Source organism: Miniopterus schreibersii (assembly GCF_964146895.1).
Source record: "Miniopterus schreibersii genome assembly, chromosome: 12".
NCBI lineage: Eukaryota > Metazoa > Chordata > Mammalia > Chiroptera > Miniopteridae > Miniopterus > Miniopterus schreibersii.
Window position 1 is genome coordinate 4,570,301 of NC_138112.1, and position 24,142 is coordinate 4,594,442.

At 39.7% G+C, this 24,142-nt stretch overlaps 1 protein-coding gene across 7 annotated transcripts in view; it reads left to right on the plus strand.

Annotated features, from left to right (window-relative positions):
• The window catches only part of SIK3 (SIK family kinase 3), a gene marked incomplete at its 5' end in the record, with an annotated part of 260,849 nt that overhangs the window by 171,592 nt on the left and 65,115 nt on the right, over window positions 1-24,142 (plus strand). For all 7 annotated transcript variants that reach the window (XM_081153135.1, XM_081153139.1, XM_081153137.1 and 4 more), the window contains one exon: window positions 11,530-11,691. In XM_081153135.1, the coding sequence (XP_081009261.1) occupies window positions 11,530-11,691 (162 nt within the window). The remainder of the gene's footprint in view (window positions 1-11,529; window positions 11,692-24,142) is intronic.

The window sequence follows — 24,142 nt, forward strand, 5'->3', positions numbered from 1 at the left end:
GGCTCCATATAAATTTTTGGATTATTTGTTCTAGTTCTGTGAAATATGACATTGGTATCTTGATAGGAATTGAATTGAATCTGTAGATTGCTTTGGGTAGTGTGGACATTTTAATGATGTTAATTCTTCCTATCCCTGAACACTTCAGCTTATCTTCTTCAGTTTATTTCTTAAGTGTCTTATAATTTTCCGAGGACAGGTCTTTTACATCCTTGGTTAAATCTATTCCTAGGTATTTTATTCTTTTGGAAGCTATTATGAATGGGATTGTTTTCTTAGTTTCCCCTTCTGATAGTTCATTATTGGTGTATAAAAATGCAATTGATTTCTAGATATTTATTTTGTATCCTGTTACTTTCCTGAATGCATATTTCGGTTGTAGTAGTTTTTTGGGGAATCTTTAGGTTCCCTATATACAGTATCATGTCATCTACAAATAATGACAGTTTTATGTCTTCCTTTCCAATTCGGATGCCTTTTTTTTTCTTGTAGTTTTTGCCCATTAAGTATGTTTTTGGGTGTCGGTTTGTCATATATGGCCTTTATTATGTTGAGGTATGTTCCCTCTATTCCTACTTTGAGAGAGTTTTTATCATAAATGGGTGCTGGATTTTAATAAATGCTCTTTCTGCATCTATTGACATGATCGCATGGTTTTTAATCCTTCATTCTGTTTATGTGGTGTATCGAGTCTATTGATTTGTGGAATTTGTACCAACTTTGCATCCCTGGAATAAATACCACTTGATCATGTGTATGATCTTTTTAATGTATTGCTGGATCTGGTTTGCTAATATTTTGTTGAGTATTTTAGCATCTGTGTTCATCAGGGATATAGGCCTATAATTTTCTTTCTTTATAGTGTCTGTATCTGGTTTTGGAATTAGGATAATGCTGGCCTTGTAAAATGAGCTTGGGAGTCTTCCCTCCTCTTGAATATTTTGGACTAGTTTAAGAAGGATAGGTGTTAGTTCTTTGAGTGTTAATTCAAAGCCATCCATAGCTTTTGTTTGTTGGGAGTTTTGTTTTGTTTTTACTCTTTGAATTTTGCTAGTTGTAATCTGTCTGTTCAGATTCTCTGATTCTTCCTGATTCATTTTGGAGGATAGTATGTTTCTAGGAATTTATCCATTTTTTCCAGTTTCTCCAATTTGTTGTCATATAGTTGTTATATTTTCTTACAATCCTTTGTATTTCTTTGTCATGAGTTGTTGCTTCTCCTCTTTCATTTCTGATTTTATTCATTTGGGTCCTCTCCCTTTTTTTCTTGATGAGCCCGGTTAAAGATTTGTCAATCTTGTTTACCTTTTCAAAGAACTAGCTCTTGGTTTCATTGATTTTTAAAATATATATATATCTTTATTGACTTCAGAGAAAGGAAGAGATAGAAACATCAATGATGAGAGAGTCATTGATTGGCTGCCTCCTGTACACTCCCTACTGCGGATCAAGCCCACACTCGGGCATGTACCCTGACTGAGAATCGAACCATAATCTCCTGGATCATAGGTTGATGCTCAACCACTGAACCAAGCCGGCCGGGCTCTCATTGACCCTTTGTGTTGTATTTTTACACTCTATTTCATTTATTTCTGCTCCGATCTTTATTATTTCCTTCCTTCTACTCATGTTGGGTGTTGTTTTCTGTTCTTTTTTGAGTTCTCTTAAGTATAAAAGTTAGATTGTTTACTTGATATTTTTTCTTGTTTCTTGAGATAGCCTGTAATGCTATGAATTCCCCTCATAAGACTGCTTTTGCTGTGTCCCACAGATTTTGGGTTGTTGTGCTCTTATTTTCATATGTTTCAAGATGTCTTTTGATTTCTTCCTTGATCTCATTGTTAACCCATTCACTGTTTAGTAACATGTTATTTAACCTACATGTCTTTGTGTTTTTTTGTTTTTCAGTTGTCTTCTTGTAATCGATATCTCGTTTCATAGCATTATGGTCAGAGAAGATTCTTGATTGACTGATTTCAGTCTTCTTAAATCTATTGAGACCTGTTTTGTGTCCTAACATGTGGTCTATCATAGAAATGTTTTATGTCCACTTTAAAAGAATGTATAGTCTGCTGCTTTGGGATGAAATGCTCTGAAAATATCAATTACATCCATTTGATCTAGTATGTCATTTAAGGCCACCATCTCTTGTTGATTTTTCTGTCTGGAAGTCCTATCCACTGATGTCAATGTGGTGTTGAAACCCCCTACTATGACTGTATTACTGGTGAACTCTCTCTCCCTTTATGTCCATCAAGATTTGCTTTATATATTTGGGTGCTTCTGTGTTGGGTGCATAAGTGTTTACAAGGGTTATATCCTCTTGTTAGGATTGCTCCCTTTATCATTATGTGGTATCCTTTTTTTGTCTTACGAGAAGCCTTTGTTTTAAAGTCTATTTTGTCAGATATAAGTATTGCTACCCCAGCTCTTTTTGCCTTTCTATTTGCATGAAATATCTTTTTCCATCCCTTTAGTTTTAGTCTGTGTTTATTTTTCGTTCTGAGGTGGGTCTCTTGAAGAGAGCATATGTATGGGTTGTTTTCTTAGCCATTCAGCTACCCTATGTCTTTTGATGGAAGCATTTAAGTCATTTACATTTAAAGTGATTATTAATAGGTATGTATTTATTGCCATTTTGAAAAACTATGTCCCTCTGTTTGTTTTTCTCTTCTTCTTCTAATACTTAAAGCAAGCCCTGTAACATTTCTTGCAATATTGTTTTGGTGGTTACATACTCCTTTAGCTTTTTCTTGTCTGAGAAGCTTTCTATTTCTTCTTCAATTTTAAATGATAGCCTTGCTGGGTAAATTGGCCTTGGTTGTAGGTTTTTGCTTTTCATCACTTTGAATATTTCATGCCAATCCCTTCTGGCCTGAAATGTTTCTGTTGAGAAACCAGCTGACAGTCTTATGGGAGCTCCCTTGTAGGTAACTTAACTGCCTTTCTCCTGTGGCTTTTAAGATTCTTTCTTTGCCCAGCCAGGCGTGGCTCAGTAGTTGAGCGTCGACCTAGGATCCAGGCGATCGGGGTTTGAATCCCGGTCAGGGCACATGCCCGTGTTGCGGGCTGCAGCCGATCAATGACTCTCTCATCGTTGATGTTTCTCTCTCTCTCCCTCTCCCTTCCTCTCTCTTAAATCAATAAAGATATATTTAAAAAAAAAAAAAAAAAAAGATTCTTTCTTTGTCTTTAGCCTTTACCATTTTAATTATGATCTTTCCTGGTGAGGGCTTTTTGGGTCCATCTTGTTTGAGACTCTGTGCTTCCTGGACTTGTGTGTCTTTTTTCTTCACCAGGTTAGGGAAGTTTTGGGTCATTATTTCTTCAAATAGGTTCTCAATCCTTTGCGCTCTCTCCTCCTTTTGGTACTCTTGTGATGTGGATGGTGTTTTGCTTCATATTGTCCCAAAGGTCCCTTAAACTGTCCTCATTTTTTAAAAATTATTTTTTCTTTTTGCTGCTCTAATTGGGTGTTTTTTTCTACCTTAACAGTTGGCTGATTCAAACCTCTCTTTCATCTAACCTACTGTTTATTCCTCCCAATGTATTCTTTATTTCAGATATTGCATTCTTCATTTCTGACTAGTCCATTTTTATGGTTTCTATGTCCTTTTTCATGGTGTTGCACATTCTTGTAATCATGACTTTGAACTCTATATCTGATAAATTGCTTGCCTCCATTTCATTTAGTTCTTCCTTGGAGAATTCCCTTATTCTTTCATTTGGAGTCTGTTCTTTGCCTCCCCATTTTGGCTGCTTCTTTATGTTTGTTTATGTGTATGAGGTAGATCTGCTATAACTCTCAATCTGGGTAGAGTGGTCTTATATAATAGGTGTCCTGTGGGATCCAATGACACTGTCTTCCTGATCCCTGATCAACTGAGCTGGGTGCTCTAGGAATTTCCCTTGTGGGTATTATGTGAGCCTCTTCTATTGTAATTGTGCCCTTTTTTGTGGTTGTTAATTCTCACCTGAAAGTATTTTTTCCATTGATTTTCAGAGAGAGTAGAAGGGTAGGAGGTAGGGAGGGAGAGAAAGAGAGAGAGAGAGAGACATCGATGTGAGAGAGAAACATCAATTGGTTGCCTCCCTCACGTGCCCTGACCAGGGCCTGGGATCAACCTGCCACCCAGGTATGTGCCCTGGACCGAGAATCAAACTCTTGGTCTAACCACTGAGCCACACCAACCAAGGCTTGTAATTGAATCTTGGCTGCTACTTGCCCATTTGTGCATGGGATCGACCCTCAGGCTGGCTGACTATATGGCTCAACCCCCAACACAGCTTTCAAGCTGCTTTGCCGGTACTGATCACATAAAGCATAATTTTCCTCGGCAGGTTATTGTGCCTGCTGAGATCTCCCTGTGGATATACTGTTTGTGAAGCTTACTGGATCCTGTTCTATTGTCTGAATCTGGCCACTGTGTGTATTGATTGTGTGCCTCTTCGAAGGGATTCTTGTGTAGGCCAATGTCAGACGCTACCTATGACTGGCCCTGGGCAATCTGTTTGGAGCTATCAGCGATCCACAGCTTGTGGCTCCCTCTGCTGTGCCTAGATGTGTGAGAAGAGGAACAAGCTGTGCACCAAGGCCGGCTTTTGCCAGCACTGGTTCTGGGGGGCAGGTCAGCAAATGTCTCAAAGCACCCAGAGATCCGCCTCTGGCTGTAGACTGCCTGTTAGGCACAGTCACTGATAGAGCCTCTGGCTGTCCCTCCTCAGCAGGGAGTAAGCTCTGCAGGGTGGAGCAAGAGGAATTCCAGCAGGTGGGCTATTACTTCCCCCCAGGATGATGCCACTGGGAGGGGTGTGCCCTGCCCAAGAAAGATGGCTTCCGCAATATGGGAGAATGACTCAGCACAGGGATGCCGCTGACTGGCCCTACAGCTCTCTCCCCGAGCCACCAATCCCAGACTCTCCTCATGGGGCTATAGTCCACTAATTTCTCCCTCCGCTGGAGCCTAGGGTGAGTGGCTGCAAATGAAATTTAGTGTGCTGGCCATTTATGAGAGTGCCTGCGTTTCTAGCCGTCTCTTCCTAGTGACAGAAACCCCACTGCTTTTCATAGCTGGATGTTATGTGGGTACCTTTCCTGCTTCTGGTGCTCTAGGCTGGGGAGCCCAGCTTGGGGTTTAGACCCTACACTTCTCAGGGAGCCCCCACCCCCTGGAACTTCAGCTGCTGCCCATGGCAACCCAGCCAGCCCTCTCACACCTCTGCACTTCTTACCAATCTTGATGTGGCTCCTTCTATACGTTTTTGGTTATGTGGCTTCTCTCCAGCTAATCTTCAGTTGGTTAGTCAGGATGATTGTTCTATAATTTAGTTGTAATTCCCATTTGGCCCTGGGAGGAGATGAGTATAGCTCCTACCTAATTCGTTACCATCTTAGGTCCATCTCTAAAGTTGGGGGTTTTTTTTGTTGTTTTTTGGGTGTCTTTTTTTAAATCCTCACTTGAGGACATGCTTAGAGAGAGAGAGGAGGAGAGAGAAACATCAATGTGAGAAATATCGTTCAGTTCCCCTCCATACATACCCCGACCGGAGATTGAACCTGAAACCCAGGTATGTACTCTGACTGGCAATCGAACTGGCAACTTTTCTGTGCACGGAACAACACTCAACAAACTGAACCACGCTGGCCGGGTTCTTGCTGTTGTTTTGAGAGTAGATTGCAGGGGGCCAAAGGCAGAAACATGGATACTAGTTATTAATATTAGGAGGCTAATACAATAGTCCAGGAGGAAGGTCATGGCTCTTGGTCTAGACTTGGGGCACTGTAGTGGAGTGGGGTAACGAATAGTTGAAATCTGAGTCTGTTTTGAAGGTAGAGTTAATAAAATGTGCTGCGGGAGAAGACGTGGTGTGGGAGAAAGAACGAGGAAGATAGACGATAACAAGCAGCAGCAGCCAGCAGAAGAATGGTATGAGGTCACTGAGTTCTTGGCACGGAGGACAAAATAAAAACCCGCTTCCTCTAGGCAGTGGCCGCTTGGGGCCTACCAGAGTTAGGGACAGTGTGATCCTCAAGTGGGTGTACTCGCCAACCTGCACCCAGGCAGCTGAGTCGTCTTCGCCTTGCCCTGGCTCTTTTGGAAAGAAGCATTTGTTTGCTGAACAGGAATTCGTCTCCGTGGGTGTAGAAAGAAGAAATGATGGAACAGAGTAGCAAAGCAAAGAAGTACTAGCTGTGGTCAGTTTGAATTGGCAGACATTTTTTCAGGTAGCTGCCCTAAGTTAGCACACGTGTCGCCTATTCTAGACTAGGTTATTTCTTAATCCTGAAAAGTGAAAAGTTTCTGCCCTGTTGCTTGACCTCCTGTCAGGGTATTTTCATTTTAAGCTAGTGTTTTGGATCAGTTTTGAGTTGTAGACGTAGCAGACAAATGGCGACCCTGTCTGTTTACAGTGGAAAAGTGACTTAAAGCAGCGTTGCCTCCCAACACTGCCCCATTAGTGGCATGCCTCTGACACACCAGTGGAGCTGGCTGCGGAAGTCAAGACTGCCTGATGTGTATTTTTGCTCTTTGAAAGGTTAGAATCTAAATGTACCACAAGATATAGCCTCCTGAGTCAGATTGGGACAAAATGACAAGCAGTGAATTCCAAAGCAAACTTTACACACATGCTGGTGCTCTATCTAATGCTTTTGAAACTTCAGAATTTGTTTCCCCATGAGCTAGAAATCCCTTGGTTTCACTATCTGCTTTTTATTTCGTGAAGAAGAGCCGATAATGAAGATGAAAGAAGTGCAGCGCCAAGTGATACGTGGTGATGGAAAGTGAGGAAGAGCTTGGACTCCTTCCTTCTGCTAAGAGCTTGAAACAGAAGCTTTTTCTCCTTTTACCTGAGAGTTGCCTCATCCTTGTCTGGGATGAAATGGGTGGAGTGAAGTTGTGATAGAGAAAAACTTTAAATTTCCCTGAGACATTTAGCGGCAAGTAAATAGATAAGTAGTTAGTTGGTAGTGAAAAAGAGCTTGACTGTGAGGGAGTTGATGTAGCAGGTTCTGACTGAAGACCGCCTGGGCCAGGGAGGAGGAACTGGGACTAGGGACGCCAGGGCCGTGTGGGGTGTTTGGCACAGAAGATGTGGGCGGCGTCTCACCCAGCATTTGGGAGAGCTGGCTCACTGAACTGCCTGGAGGAAGCAGGACAGCTCTTTGGAGTTCCTTGCAGCTGGGGCTTATCCTGACACGATTCAGAACATACTTTAAATATTGCGTGGTTCAGGAGCCATTTTGTTTCATTTGCTTTCTGAAATTACCCCAGTATTTATTCAAATGCTGTGACTGTGTTAAGTGCAGTCTGCTCTGGGTTTCTTTGCTGAAAGTAAACTATCCCATGTGAGCTTGAAGAATTTTTGCTTACTGCCTGTAGAGCACACATGAACATAAAGCAGCCATTTGTCCCCGGGCAGCTGAAAGGCGGTTTCCGCAGGGACTGAAAACCACGCAGGCTGCTGGCTTCCTGGCACACCCACAGACCCTGCCGTTTATGCCGAAACACACAGGGATAGGCGGTGGGGGCGGGGGCTAATAAGATGGACAAAACTAAATGCAGAGGGAAAATCTGAATGACATTGAGCCGTTAAGATGGTCCTGTATTTGGAAAAGAGCACAGTGCTCCCAAATAGGAGAAAACTTGAACATCAAATACAATGGCTAGGAGAAAACATCTAATGTTTGCAGCCAACACTTTTAAAAATGATTTGTATATTTTCTTTATAACTGTAGGGATTCTATAGGTAACTTTAGGAAAAATACTATATAGTTTAATATGTTTTACCTACAGTACTATCATAAATACCTCTACCAGAGCCATGTAACAGTGACAAATGATGTATCTAATAATCACCTTCAAGCATACAGAATCCTGAAGAACCTTGTGATCTCTTAACCAAATTCTTAAATATTCTCTGTATACTCTTGCCCCAGACCTTTAAAAAAAATAGCTTTTTAAATGTCTTCAAAGTTAGAGTTATGTCATATATGATAACTCTTAATCTCAATACATGTTTATACCCAAATACACTATCCTTTCTTTGGCCCTAGCATGTAACAGAATTTATTTCTATTTGGCAAATCAAGAGGTGAGGATATTGGCAGTATAAATGATTTGCACAAGGACAACCAGTGTGTCATTGTAGAGATAAAACAGAACTAGGCTGCATTCCACCAGCCCCGGCCTGTGTACAATTTTGAGAGCTTTCTGATCACTTTAAGAAAACAAAGTACTTAGAAAATATAAAGAGGTTGGTTGTTGTTTTTTAATAAAAGAAAATCACTTATTTTGGAAATTACTAAATTAATCATTCTGTTGTATTTAAGAAGCTCTTTGATGTGTCTGGTAATTAGTATTTACTGCCAGACGACTGTCTCTTGGGCATTTTAATTAATGGTTGGCCTGGCCAAATGAGCTTCTGATGGTAAACCTTCATAAGGGTTTATTTTTATGTTTCTCAAGAATAGCTGTCTCTTCAAAGCTCTTTAATTAGACAACGTTTAGCAGCTAAAACATATTATTAGAATAATTAGGCCTTGGGTTAAGAGAAAATGGGGGGGGGTTAATGGAGCAGGTACTGTCAGAGAATGGCTTTTTGAAATAAAACATACTGTTGTACATCTGATGGATGTCCAGGTCTTTAACAGCTTATATTAAGTTACTGTCTCTAGTTAGGGACTTTGTGTTGTTTAAAATTCATGTGACAGGTCTCACCAGAAGCCTAAATGCACCAGAGTGGGATCTTATTTATCACCGCCTCTAAACTCCCATAGAAAGCCATATTCTAGCCCTCTGAACTTCTAAGCTGAACACTTCTTATATTCTCCTTTCTTTACTCAATTGGTAATCTTGGCTGTAATGATTGTTTTTGAGGGAAATGCTTCAAAGATCTTGTGTGTGGGTGATTCATAACCCTAGAATTATAACATTCCTTTGAAGGGTTTTTTCTTAATAATTTAAATGATCTATAAGACATTTTTATTAAAATTACTGTATTTTTGGTCTCCAAAATTTTATGCTCTTTTTGATCAGAATTTAAATTATTTGAAAATCTGCTATGTAGATGGATTGTCATTTGGCTCCCCTTCTTTATGCCCTCCCTCAGATTTCGTGTCTTAAGCTCTTAGTCTTTTTTTTAAAAAAAATAGGTTTAGCCCGGCCAGGCGTGGCTCAGCGGTTGAGCGTTGACCTAGGATCCAGGTGATCGGGGTTCGATTCCCGGTCAGGGCACATGCCCGGGTTGTGGGCTCAATCAATGACCCTCTCATCATTGATGTTTCTGTCTCTCTCTCTCCCTCTCCTTTCCTCTCTCTGAAATCAATAAAGATATATTTAAAAAAATAATAAATAAATAAATACATAAATAAATAAATAAAATAGCTTTAATATTTATTGATGAAAGTGTTACAGATGTGTTGTTCTCCCCCCCCCCCCGTGGTCCCCTCCAATCCCACTCCCGCCCCCCCCCCCCCCAGGCCTTCCCCACACTATCATTTATCCCTGGGTTATGCACATAGGCATATAAGTTTTTGATTAATCTCTTCCCGCCCTCCCCCTGTTCCTCTGTTTGCAACAGAATCTGTTTTGTTCATCAGTTTATTTTGTACCTAAGCTCTTAGTCTTAACAGTCATTACTGGTAACATATGTTTTATCCAAACTCCCTCTTTGTGATGAAGAAAAGCTATACCTGACTGGTCCTATTGGTGATTGCAGTAGCACCAAAACAATTGGGTAGTATTACTGAAACTATTATAAACAATAATACATTTATTTATAGTGTTTAATTTTTTACTTTTCCACTATCTCAAGATGCTTATGATGGCAAATGTGTCCTTTTCCCAGCTAGATCAGCTGTTTTAGGGATAGTGCTGATGAAACTATTAGAAATTTAAAACAGAGCAAATTGTATCTGCTAACATTTCTAATCCCATCAGCTGTCATGAAACTAGGTATATGAAGAACTGGGTTAAGGATATGTATGTCATTGCTTCAGTATAAACCTAATGCTACTGCTAGAAAACAAACTTAAAGAATTTATGGTATTGCCCGGCCAGGCATGGCTCAGGGGTTGAGCATCGACCTAGGATCCAGGAGATTGCGGTTTGATTCCCGGTCAGGGCACATGCCCCGGTTGTGGGCTCGATCCCCAGTAGAGGGCGTGCAGGAGGCAGCCAGTCAATGACTCTCTCTCATCATTGATGTTTCTCTCTCTCTCTCTCTGAAATCAATAAACATATATTAAAAAAAAAATTTATGATATTGATTCAACCATTTCATTTTTAAATATAGAAGATAGCCTGATTTATAGTACTCTAAAGTTTTATAACATAAATTCTTTTTTTTTAAATTTATTGCATAGGTGTTAGTAGATTTTTAAAAAATATATCTTTGTTGATTTCAGAGTGAAGAAGGGAGAGCGGAAAGAGAGATAAAAACATCAGTGATGAGAGGGTCATTGATCAGCTGCCTCCTGCACCCCCCCCCACTGGGGATGGAGCCCGCAACCCCGGCATGTGCCCTGACTGGGAATCAAACCTCAATCTCCTGGCTCATAGGTCGATGCTCAACCGCTGAGCCACGCCAGCCAGGCACATATAAATTATTTTGCTATATACCTTAGTTAATAACATAGCCAATGAAATTATTTCATTTAAAGTGGTAGAGCCAGCAGATGTGGCTCAGTGGCTGAGCGCCGACCCATGAACCAGCAGCTCACAGTTTTATTCCCAGTCAGGGCACATACCCATGCTTCTGGCTCGATCCTCAGTGGGGGGCGTGCAGAAGACAGCCGATCAATGACTCTTTTCATCACTGATGTTTCTCCCTCTCACTCCCTCTCCCTGAAATAAAAACTTTTTTTTAAAGAAAAGTTATTGTTAAAAAATAAATAAATATAGTGGTGGAAAATTTACCTGATTTTCTATTGATGTTATCTGTAAAAATTAGTAATATAGTTTTAAAAATATTTGGGAAGCACAGTAAATACAGATTTAAAGATGCAGGCATATTATCATGCATTACGGAACATAATCACCAAATAAATATATATTTTTATGTCATATTGTAAAACTTTGAGAAAGCAGGAGAGGGATATTAGCCTTAAGTTTAATTTGACTTTGCTTTCTGACTCGCCCTTTAGCACAGGAAGTATTGCTGATACTTATCTTCAAGTGTATGTTTGCTGTGTGTATGTAAATTTTTGCAGTGGAGATAAGAAAAGAAAGGTGTTAAATGTTACGATCCGTGAAAAATACCATTATGTCCCTCAGAACTCTTTTTTTTCTTGTGGTAGGGTAAGTGTGTTCTTAGGCATAGGTATGTATAACAGGGTTTCTACTTAAAATAGTTTGGGTACCGATTAGTAATGAATTCTTATAGATGAAACCAGGACTGTATGTTGTTTTCTATTTCACTTCCGTTAGCTCATTCATTTGGTGCACACACCCCATCCCTCCTTACATCTCCCTTTTGAAATTACCCCAGTGTCCACAATGAGAACTGACTGTGCTCTTCCTCCCCCAGACCACCTGGTGGCCCATGGTAGAATGGCAGAGAAGGAAGCCCGCCGGAAGTTCAAGCAGATCGTCGCAGCTGTCTTTTTTTGTCACTGTCGGAACATAGTTCATCGTGATCTAAAAGCTGAGAATTTGCTTCTGGATGCCAATCTGAATATCAAAATAGCAGGTGAGAGTCGTGTTGAGGATGTGAAATAAGAGTAACCTGAAAGCTTACACCCATGTATGCATAGCCCATGGACACAGACAATAGTGTGGGGGGTCACAGTGTGAGGTGGAAGGGGTCAATGGGGAAAAAAGAGGACATCTGTAATACTTTCAGCAATAAAGATGAAGTTTTTAAAAAGAATAAAAGAGCTTTTCCTTCAAGGTTCTTAAAGCAAGGGGTTGCCTTTTCCCATCTATTCAGAAAGAAGTATTGCGAAAATACAGGGGTTTTGTGTGTGGGACTTGAAAACTGATACATTTTCAAAGTACATTTATGCTATTTGCTGGGAGGAAAGAAAGAAAAGGGGTGATATTTAATTGAAAGTTTTATTATTTTGGTTGACTAGTCCATTTTAAATAATAAGAAATGAAATACAGAAAAAGTAGGAAGAAAAACTGCTAAATTTATATATCCTTTCAGCTTCACTTGAGAAGGTAGATTTATGTCACTCCTAATACAGAGCTTGCTTATTCTAAAGACTGCAGTTTATGATAATTTAGGAAGGCTAGATCTTATATAGTTAAAGGTAGTCCATCTCTTTCCTCAGATTTCACTCATCTGCTTGTCTGACAGAGCCTCAGCACTTTTCACTGCCTCAGTCTACTTATACTTCCCTTTCAGTGAGCTCTCAGCATTTGCCTCACCAGTACTAGACCACCACCTATTGATAGAAGGAAGTGACTGCAGATGACAAATAGAAAGGATAAATATGAAAATAAACCATTTTCGTTTTCTGACGGTTTTTAGTATTGCATTGTGTGTCCCCCTTCTCCCAGATCAAAAGGGTGGGAGTCTCATATAGAATACTGAAGTATAGCTAGAATATAATTGCTTTGAAAAGCCAATGTAGAAAGCAGTGCTGAAGATTTCCCTCCTTAATAGGGCAGGAAGCGAGAGTTCAGATTTATATTCTATTATAGGCCAAAGTACCTACGTATACCCTTGCAGGTTGGTGATTCTTCTGACAGTTCCTTTGTGTAGATAAGTCTGTTCCCTTTCCAGGCTGTACTTTTACATCCTTCAAATGTCATGTGTGCTTTTTATTTCTCTTAAGTCAGGCTGACGGATGCAATCTTGTTTAGAACTTTCACACTGTCTCTACATGCTCAGTGTATAGTAGGTGGGAATTGAGGCTGTCTTTGTCTTACATAAAATCATGTTTTTCCTTTGCCCTGTGTCTGTTTTATATTCTCCAAAACTCTAGATGCTGGTAGTTCCCACAGAGGTGGGTAGCATGGAAAGGCCTGGCAATTTCAAACCTTTTTTTGTAATTATTCGTTTGTAATTTTCTATTGTTGCTATAACAAATTACGACAAATTTAATGGCTTGAAAAACACATATTTATTATCTTACTGTTCTGGAGGTCAGAAATCTGAAATGAGCCTTCGTGGCTAAAATCAAGGTGCTGGTAGACTGGTTCATTCTGGGGGCTCTGGAGAATGCACTTTCCTGCTTTTTCAGCTCTTAGAGGCCCTGCCTTCCTTGGCTTTAGCCCCTTCCACACATCACTCCATCTCTTGCTTCCAATGTCATACCTCCTTCTCCTAACCTGATCCTCCTGCTCTTTTCTTATAAGGTCTCTCGGGATTACATTGGGCCTCCTGAATAATACAGGCTATCTCACTATCTCAGGATCCTTAACCTAATCATGTCTTCAGAAGTCCCCTTTACTGCTTAGGTACCAAATTCATTCACAAGTTACGTGGATTAGGACATGGATATCTTTGGGGTGGTGAGGGGGCTATTATTTAGCTTACCCCAAATGTTATTATAGGGGTCTTTGGATTCCTGATTGGGGTAGTGAGTTAAAAGAAGGCCCTCTATTGCCTCTACAGTTTTATTCTCACTCCAGTGACCAAAGGTTAAAATTTTTTTAATGCTTCCTTGGTTCTTGATTTTGAATTAGGACCATTTTAATTTAATTAGGGAAATTTGTATAGCATTTAGTTTTTGCATTGAGAAAGCAAATGTAAAAGCACTGGTAAGTGATAATTGAACTTAGGCACTCTACTGACAAATATTTAGGTAAGGAGATCTTTAAATGTTTTTCTTTGTTAATAGTTAAACCCATGCAGTCACAGTAAGTCTCTGCCTGCTGATGTGTAACTACAGAGTCCTCGGGTGTTGGCAGCTGGCCGTTGGTGCTCTCTGTGTTAGCACATATACTTTGCCAAGATTTTGAAATTAATTAATCCAAAGTCTGTATTTTTATTATTTGTTTTTTGAGAAAAGCAAAAAATAAATGAACACCTCTAGGTTTTTGCCCTGCTGTAATATCTGAGATTGTCTTTGCTTATGCATTCTTTCCTGCATGCCACCATCATTCATTAATCATTGCCTGAACTTCCTCTTCCACGTAAATTAGATAGAATTCCCATTGCTATCTGCCAAGTCTTCTTTGAACTTAGTGGACCAGTGGGAGAAACACTTCTAATTGAAGCTGACTACAGCTGACTAATTTTGGAGAGCAAGGTTGGATAGTTCTGACAGGATAAGGTCAGATAAGTAATGAAATCAACTTTTTTAGTCTAGAACCTAAAAGTACTTTCCAGATCCCTGATGTTTTCAGTGAGCTTACTGATGAAGTATAAATCTCAGTTAGAAGGAACTACTATACTACTGCCTATGAAAGAAACACATGAGGGAGAAAAGAGTTTTTTGTTTTATTTAAAATATTACATCTTAAGCACCTCATTTAAAAAAATCATTATTAATATATGTTATAGTGGCAAATTAGTGTGGAATTAATAAAAATTTAGATGAGAGAATTTAAAGAAGTCATGTTTTCCTTATGCCAGTGTTTACCTAAGTTGTTTTAATGAAAAGATTATGCATCCTGTTCAAGTGTAGAAGATGGGTAAGTTGTTCTGGGGATGCTTGTGTTTACATTAATTTATTTTGACTTTTTGTATGAATTAATGTGGCAACTTACATTTAATCCTTGATAATATAAAACAGTGTGGCTATTATAACAGCCCTCTTTAATAGAGTATGTGTTTGCTGGACGTGAGAAGTAAACTGCAGTTACGTGTATTAAAAGATCCAACATCATCCTATGGTTTAAGAGTTTTTGTACTTAAATTCTTATCTGTGAATCTTTGTTCTGTTGCTATTTCTAGAGAGAATAAAACCTGGGTAAATAACTTGGTTTTCTTTTTGGTTTTAAAATTAAAAAAAAACCTCTTAATGACAGTAGCAAACCTGTCTTTTGTAGAATTATTTAAAATATGTTTCTGGCATTAGTAATCCAGAATGAACATCAATCGTTTTCAGAATAAAACATTTTATTTCTGAAAGGCAGAGTTACCAGGCCTAGAACTAAGAATGTATAGTGGCTCTCTGAACTCTGAACTGTTGTTAACCAAGGCTCTTTGCTCAGGTGTCATGAAAGAGAAAAAAGACGTGTAGGAAGTGACTCCTAATCTCAAAAATGTACAGTCTATTTGGGCAGCAAATGCTTAGACCTTTGAAAAGTGAAATAACACAGAAATTATGTTTTACACATATAAAGTACTTTGCAAAGCATTTTCACGTATATCATTTAATTTCATCATACTTGGCATGCAAATATAGCTTATTCAGAAAACATGAGAGTTGTCAAAACACATACCTTTAGCATTCCAAAACTTTGAATTTTCTTATAAAGAACACTCATGTAAGTTTCTTTCATGTAGAGTCCAACTCTGGGAAAAGAATGGGGTTCTTAGCCTCTTACCTTTTACTTTCCATGCATCAAATATGTGAGGTCCACAGGGGAGCAGATGAAGGATCGGGGGGCACAGCATGGCTCTCTTGGCATATAGTCTCCATTCCTGGGGGACAGCATGTTCAACAGCTACCAACAGCATGTTTGGTACAATAGAAGGAACGCTACAAGGCATATGTGACTCACTATCACATTAATTATACAGCCTAATTAGGATTTCAGAGGATGAAGAAACCACTGCAGTTTATAAAATTCCATTACACTGTAAATGCCACGAGGACTGTTGATTGTTTCTCCACCGCTGCCTAGCGCATACCTGTTCTATAGCAGGTGCTCAGTAACTTAATTGATCTGAACCTTGGCCGGTGGTGAGAAGCACATAAACACCCTATGGAGGACAGAACATTGGAGACGAGTTTTAAAGAGTGAGCAGGATGCTTTAAGGTGTAGGTGTAGAGGAGAGAATTCCAGTAGGATTACGATTGGTCCGTCAGCAAAGGTTAAGAAAGCATCTGCTATGTGGAAACACTGATCTAGGCACTGGGATACAGCAGCAGATAAAATAATCCCTCAGAACTAAAGTTCTGATGGCGGAGACAGACCGTAAACACATAAACAAATAAGCTCTCATAAGGGCTGTGAAAATGATACAGTGAGTAAAGTGATGACTTGTGGGAGAGAGATTTCTTTTAACCAGGATAGTCAGAGCCTTCCAAGCAGAAGGGAGAGCAGTGTAAAGGCCCCACGGAGATGGATTTAGCATATTCGAGGTGGTTGGAGAAAGGTTAGCACGGCTGGAGATGATAAATAGGGGGAGAAGGAAAGAGAGGGGGTGGGGAGCCAGCCAGGGCCAGGTCATGGGGGTCCTTATGCACATGGTGAGGATTTGGGATTTGTTTTGTTTTGTTTTTTAATCCTTACCTGAGGATATTTTTTCCATTGATCCTTAGAGAGAGTGGAGGGGAGGGGGAGAGAGAGAGAGAGAAACATCGATGTGAGAGAGACTCATTGATTGGTTGCCTCTCACACCCCAACTGGGGCTGGTGATCGAACCAGCAGCCCAGGTACATGCCCCTGACCAGGAATCAAACCCACAACCCTTAGGTCTGCAGGCTGATGCTCTAACCACTGAGCCACACTGGCCAGGTCTGGGATTTTGTTTTGATTACAACGGGAAGCTGAGTGGAGGAGCATGAGCAGCAATGGAGGGCACATGGCATATTTGCAGGCAGGGTAAAGCAGCTGGCTGAGGGGAGCCTGCGCAGGGGAGTCATGCCTGAGAAGGCAGGAGAGGTAGGTATTGATACTAGATTGTGAAATTATTTGAATACCAGGCTTAATAAATCAGATACAGGATGGATAAGAAAAATAGGTGGGAATAGGGGGAAGGGACAGGAAGGCAATAAGAAGGTCAATTAAAAAGCTGTGGAATGGGAAAATCCTGCCTAAGGTGTGGATCCTGCATAAGGGTGGGGTGGAAGACATGAAGAGGGAAAAAGGGCAAGGCAGGAGGAAGGGACTTCTACTTAAAGATATGTTTAGAAATAGAGAAATCAGATTTTCTTATTGATGGAATGTAAACCTACCAAAGAAAAATGGTTTTGTCTTATTTTTAATTGTTGATGCACTGCTATTTGAAACTAATTTTAATTCTTGTTTCCAAAGATTAAGTAGAGAAATTCCTACATTTAAAAAAAGATTGCTCAAGAAAAAATTTAAATGTAGCTGGCTTACTCCCTGAAACAAAGTTATTTGAAATACTAAGATGTTTTGAGAATGTTTTGAAAATTGTGAAAACTTTTTTTCCAACCTAAGGAAGTTGGAAACTTTTCTCTTTAAATGTCGACTCCCAGAATGGTCTCCATGAGATAGTTTCCACTCCGGTGTTATTGTTTTAGTTGGCAATCAGTAGACAGCAAAGATCTGAAGTACAACTACAGCAAAGCCAGTATTTTGGAAAGAATTTCCAGAGTGCATGTATTTAAAGTACTGTGGAAATTTTTGACCTTGATGTAGTGAGATCCAGACTATTTCATTTACTCACAGTGAGAAAGTAAAAAAGTTTGTAAGTCCATTGACCTTACAATCATATAGGAAGTAAAGGTTGGAAACCTTGGTTTTCTGACAACCCTTCTACAGTGTGTTAATTAAGAATGTCCCTGACTGGTCACAAAAAATTAGTTATACAATATTCATCATATCAGTCACAAATTTTATGTTATAATGCTAACATCTTTCATTTAGATAATCACTCAGTACACCTCCTGGTTGACAGGTCAATAAATTGAGACCCACAGAGGCCATGTGACTTTCCTGAATCCAGGTCATCATAGAAGAGCCTAGGAATCATAATGCCTCGACTCAGTACATGTTCTCACCCTGAAATGGTGTATGACTTTCAACAGGAAGCTGCTAAGCAAATTTAATGGAGGTTGACCCTTGGGAAAATAAAATTTGTAAACTTCTTTCTTGAATTCTATTCCTAAGACTGGACTTTTACAGATGAAGAATTAACGCACCTTCATTCAAAAGACATTTCGTAGTTGACTGACTTTGTATAAAAAAAAATCTAAAGTTAAAATTCAGATGAGCAGGTTTATTGTCATTCATGGTTATAGATTATAAGTAAGGTCTTATCCTGAAAAACGATTATGCCTTGCTAGCATCAATAACAATTTTCTATTTCTAGGTTCTTGCTTGCAGTAGCTGTGCTACCAGTACAGAAGCATTGCTTCTCAGACTTTCCCACTGCAGTTTCCCTTACACGGGATGAACCCACACAGGGTCGGGGTGGGCACGCTGATCACATAGTCTGAAATGGCTCACTTTAAACACATTTTTAATCACATGCTTTATCTTTTAAATTCATGAACATTTTGTGTTCTCCTCAATGTCATGTTTGTATTTGTTTTAATATTAAAATTATTCAACTGTCTAACATGCTATTTAACATAGAAAAAAACTGATGTTCCAGGAAGATGTATTTTATTTAGCCTATAGTTTCACATAACTCTTGGCACACTGCAGCATTATGCCTGAGGATATATAAACAGACATCAGTTAGAGAGACTGAAGATAAAGAATTTCTTCCCCCAACCATAGGTTCCTCTTACACAGAATTCTAGTGTGTGCACATTGACTTCTCTATTACTTTTTCTCAACCTCAAGGATTTCCATGCCAGTCTCTGGCAATTATAGATCCTTTATTTGGGGAATAATTAGGGGGGAGAGGAACTGGAGGTACAATAGAAAAGAAGAGGGAAGCAGGAAGCAGAAAAGAAATGGAAGCTTTTGCTTTGAGGCCTTGGGAAAAGAAGAGAAGCTGTGGGAAAGGAAACCTGAGCCTCAAAAGCTGGCCTCCATCTGTGGGGGAGAAGGGAACTGAGCTGAGTGAAAGAGGGCTGGATGGCATGTGTTTTGGACCTACCAGAACATCTCAGAATTTCAAATGGCTCTTTATGTTGGGACCATGTTGGACACAACATTTGATAAAATGTGGATAAGTGTTGATTAAAAGCCAAAGCCACATCTTCATGTACATAATATCTGGAACAAAGAAAAATTAATTTACCAGCATCTTACTGAAGCTGCAAAAAATGACAATTTTGAAAGATCTCTAGCAAGTAAGGAAGGGTTGAAGGAAATTAGGTGCAAATTTACCTGTGGTTTCTATTTTAAGATGTTTTTAAAGGACATTGATGTTCTACTTATTTACAGTGTTTTAATTTTATTAATGGATGTATAAAAACTATAAGAACTTTTATAAGTGTACCTAAGACCATATTTCCCCAACTCTGTTTTTGTCCAGGGTCTTAAAGCTCCTCTATTGCAAGTTGATGTTGGGAGGGACTAACAAGTCATCCAGAGTACTTTTCAGTCAGACTCTGAAGAAGTGCCCACTGTGTGTGTAGAGTGGGCTGGAGACTTAAATGAAGGTGATGTCAGAAGTCCAAAACTTTCGGGTTTGAAGATATAGGTGACATATAACATTATCTTCGTTTCAGACATACATACAGCATAATGATTGATACTTGTATACACCCCAAAAGGATGGCCACGGTGGGCTGATGTCTTAGGCAGGCCTTCTCTGGGTGACAGTGTGAATAAGAGGCCCCGCTAGTGCAGAATTGGTTCTCCTTTTAGAAGTCCTGACACTGACTTGTATCAGCTCTCTTAAAGTCGTAAGAGAAAATCTCAGCTACCTAGTGGTAGGCAAAGATTCAAGACAAAAGGAGTTTCAAGATCCTGAGGAGTATTTCATCTGGTCTTTAAAAAACAACCTGTATGTGTGGTCTCTGACTCCTTGTTCAGGCTACACACAGACCGCTCTTAACACCTCAAATAGTTTACGGTATCTTTTCCCAGTCAGTGATTTCTGAATCCTTAGAGGTTCTCTGTGTTCTAGGAGATTGATGTCATAAAAAGTAATAATGACTTCGCTTGCCTTTTCTGTTTTTTAGAAGGCAATCAATGAAGTAAGAATTTGGTCTCCCGACTCTCCTTAGATGGAATAGTCTGAGGGCCTCCGCGTGTAAATCAAAGAGTCTCCCTGCCAGCAGGGAGCTAATGAGCATGCGTTGGACTCAATCATACCGTAGTTGGTTACCATGATAGTATCAACCAGGATGCAGTTTTTCATCACATTTTATTAAATTTACATCATAGCGCACCACTGGGCAACAAAATGCGCAAGGAAAACTGATGCTAAAATTCCCAGTTAATGAAGGTAAAAATGATAATTCTACCATGCCTCAAAACAGACTTTACCACATTCATGAATTGTCTTCATTTGATCACATCAGGAGTTTGTAGAACTTCAAAAACAAAATTTTATACACACATACATATACTAGTTTGCTTTGTTGGGAATAAACTACATTCATAGTGTAACATTTGCAAAGTGCTAAACTTGCTTATCCATGCGTCATTTAAAAACAAAACGTAAAAATTCAGATAAACAAGTTTGTTTTTTAGATTAAAAAAGCAGGCATTCCAAAAGCAGGTCATGAAAAGTTTTTGACTATTTTGGATATTATAATCTTAATATATATGTGGCTTCCAAACTAAACATGACGTACCAATTTTAAATTGCTGCTTTTTCTTATATCATTTAAATAAATTAGTGAGTCACCTGAAAAGTGGGGGGAAATGAATTTTTCTTAAATAATATTTATAAAAATTTTTAAATTAATCTTTAATAAGATAATAATGTAAAATAAAATCTTAACATTACTTTATCACAAATTATGCAAAAATGAAATTATTTTTAAAATTTCTTTTTTGGGAGATCTGAAAGAAGGTTGTGCATCAAAACAGTTGGAAACACTGGGTGCTTGCCTGGCCCGCGGGCCGCGCACTGAGGGCCCCGGGCTCGCCTCCAGCCCGGGCACGTGCCTCGGTTGCAGGCTCGGCCCCTGCCCTGGGCAGGCAGCCAAGGGATGTGTCTCTCACACGGATGTCTCTCTCTCTCCCTTCCACTCTCTGAAAAGCAATGGAAAAAAACGTCCTTGTGAGGATTAAAAACGAAAGAATCCCGAGCGCTCGCAGTCCGTGTCGCAGTGTCTTCACTCTAGTGCAGCTACGGCCCTGCTTTATTGGACCTGGCCTGAGAGATCCTCTGCACTCTTGGTGGACTTTTCCTCAGGAAAACCCTTCTCTCTTATATACCAGTCCCCCCTGAACCTCCCTAAAACTCATTTGATGCTTATAATTATATAGTTAGATCATGTCGTATGTCCTCCCCCAAGGGACCAAGCTCTCCATGGGGACAGGGACCATGCGTGTCTGATTCAGCTTGTGCTAAGAACTCATCAATGATCCCTCAAAAACTTAGAGAGTGCCTGCTCCTATGATTATATTTACATGTTACCTTTTAGGTGGATTACTTTTTTTTTTCTCCTCACACATTGCTTTTCAGAGAGAGTGGAAGGGAGGGAGGGAGAGACATCGCTGTGAGAGAGACATCAATTGGTTGCCTCCCCCAGGGCCAGGGATCGAGCCTGCAAGCGAGGTGCATGCCCTTCGCTGGAATCGAACCTGGGACCCTTCAGTCTGAGGGCTGGCGCTCTAACCACTGAGCAAACTGGCCAGGGTGGTGGATTACTTTTCAATGTTTGCTCTCATTGGAGTTATGTTTATTCTATCAATTTTAACCTAAGAGGGTGTTTTCTTACCTACTTTTAATTTCTGGGCAATACCTCAGAACTTCATACGTGATAATCATAACTTCTTTGATCCAAAAGCGGGCTTCTACTTACTTTTTGGTAAGCAGACCATTCTTAAGACCATAAGTTTTAATTTTTAACTTGGAAACTATTGTTATTATACCTATATACTATATTTCCACTTGTTATCTTCAGTTTCTGTTGAGGATTTAAGGGGACTTTGATTTATCATGGTCTAAAAAAGCACTTAAAATTTTTTTATAGTATTGTCACCTGTCACTATTAGAAATTTTCATGATTGAATGATTGCATTTGTATTGTACTATCTGATATGATTTAGAACAATGACTTTAACTGTATGCATTAATGTTTTCAAGAATTCCAGTGAATATTGCTTGCAAGTGTTACAGAAAATGTGTCATTCCATCCCTTTCTCTATACCTCTACTCAGTAGCGAGCCCGATGGAAAGATCGGGAAAACTTTTTGTTTTTTATGAGAAGGGTTGGAGTAGTGCTATCTGTAATAGAGTGGAAGGGATTGGTTTATTGCCTCATTTAAAAATAGCTGAGTTCAGTGATCCAAACTGCTAAAGTATTTTACAGCTTTGGGAAAAAAGACATCATTCATTGAAAATGCCACTGTAGCCCTCGCCGGTGTGGCTCAGTGGTAGAGTGTCGGCCAACAGACCGAAGGGTGGAGAGTTTGATTCCAGTCAAGGGCACATACCTGGGTTGCAGGTTTGTTCCCAGCCCCAGTCGGGGTGGGGGCAGGAGGCAGCCAATCAATGTCTCTCTCTCTCCCCCTCCCTCCCTTCTTCCCTCCCACTCTTTAATAATCAATGGAAAAAATATCCTCGGGTGCGGATTAACAAAAAAAGAAAATGTCAATATAATGCTGGTCCTACATTTTTGTTTTTTAAACTTTTATTCCTACAGAGATAGTGATCATACTGTAGAGATATATAGTGCTCAGGGGTTGGAGAGAGTCAAGAGATTGCTAAAATTAAGTGACAGATGTGGTACAGCCCCATATATGGTGTAAAAGCAGCAGCTGCAACAAAAATAATAGTGTATTATTTTACCACATACCTTTCCAAAAAGGTAGATGTATTCTTTGAGTCTCCCCTCCTCTAATCTGACCTCCTCTGGTTTCTTAAACTAAAGTAACCTTGCGGCCCCTCACCCAAATGCTGGTTGCTTGTGTTTTTTTCCCCCATGAAGGAATTTTCTCTTGTGTATAAGTGCTCTGGCAGCGAGTCATAGTTTTCGGCGTTACTTTTCTATTAGCTCCTAGTCAGGAAGTTCAGCCAGGGGTTGGAATGATTGCTAAACACTGAGGATTTCCCAAGACCCATTTTAAGAGTGAACTAATACAGTGACTCCTGGGAACTTTGAAACTCATCCTTTATCACAAGCGTTATTCTGAGATCCACACAGTAGACGCTTGTTTGGTTCAATTGCAAATAAAGCTTTTGAGTCACATGATTTCTAGACTAGTAATATTGTTTAGGAAAAGGAAGATTAGTTCCTTATGTGTCATGTTCCATTTTAACAGTCCCTATAAATAACAGATTAAGTCCTATTTATATAGTGTTCTTATAAGGGTGTTGATCTTTGGTTCTTTGAGTCATTTCTAGCAAGAACACCTGAAATCTTGTTCCCTGCCCCCTTCCTGCCTTAGTCTATTGAGAAATTAATCAAGGGCCAAAATTATTTCTGTATTTGGTCTTTGTCTCTAATTGCAAGTGCAGTATTGGGGTTATGAGTCCTCAGAAGTTTTCAGATTTTAAAATGTGAAGGATCTTGGAAGCATGAATCAGACTGATGAATCTCAGAAGGAAGGTGGGGGTGGGTGGGTGGGGACAGATTAACCAAAGGATTTATATGCATATATGCATAACCCAGGGACACAGACAGTGGTGTGGTGAGGGACGGGAGGGTGCTGGGTGCTGGGTGGAAGGGGTCAATGGGGAGAAAAGGGGGACATCTGTGATATTTTGAACAACAACAAAATTAAAATTGAAAATTCAATTACAATTACTTCTTGGTATGGCTGTTGGTTCTGAGCTATGTGGCACAATAAAATATACTAAATGTGCAAAAAAAAATTTTAAAAATTAAAAAATTAAATTTGAAGGGTCTTGTCACAGTGTTTCCTGGTGAGGTTGTTTATTTAGAATAAATAAAAAATTTCCCACTTCATTTTTTCTTCTGCCCCCTACGTACAAGCTGTTTACTTGTGTTAATGTAAGAAACATTCAAACCTGTGAAGAATTTTTGTGAGTGTATTTGACAAATGCTGGGAAGCAGAATCTCAACGGACTGAGATAATGCTCTGGAGAACGGCAGTTTCCACCTTGCTTTACAGATGACAGTCAAAAGAGGAGACGCAAGCGGGTCACATGAAATCCCCCGTGATAGATTAGGGAGGCGGGAGAAAGCCAAGTTCGGAGGGGGACCTCTGGGATTGGGTAAAAAGTCCAATGATGGGTACAGGTTAGTTAATAGTCAACAGTTAACATGATAAAAATAACAGTGAGG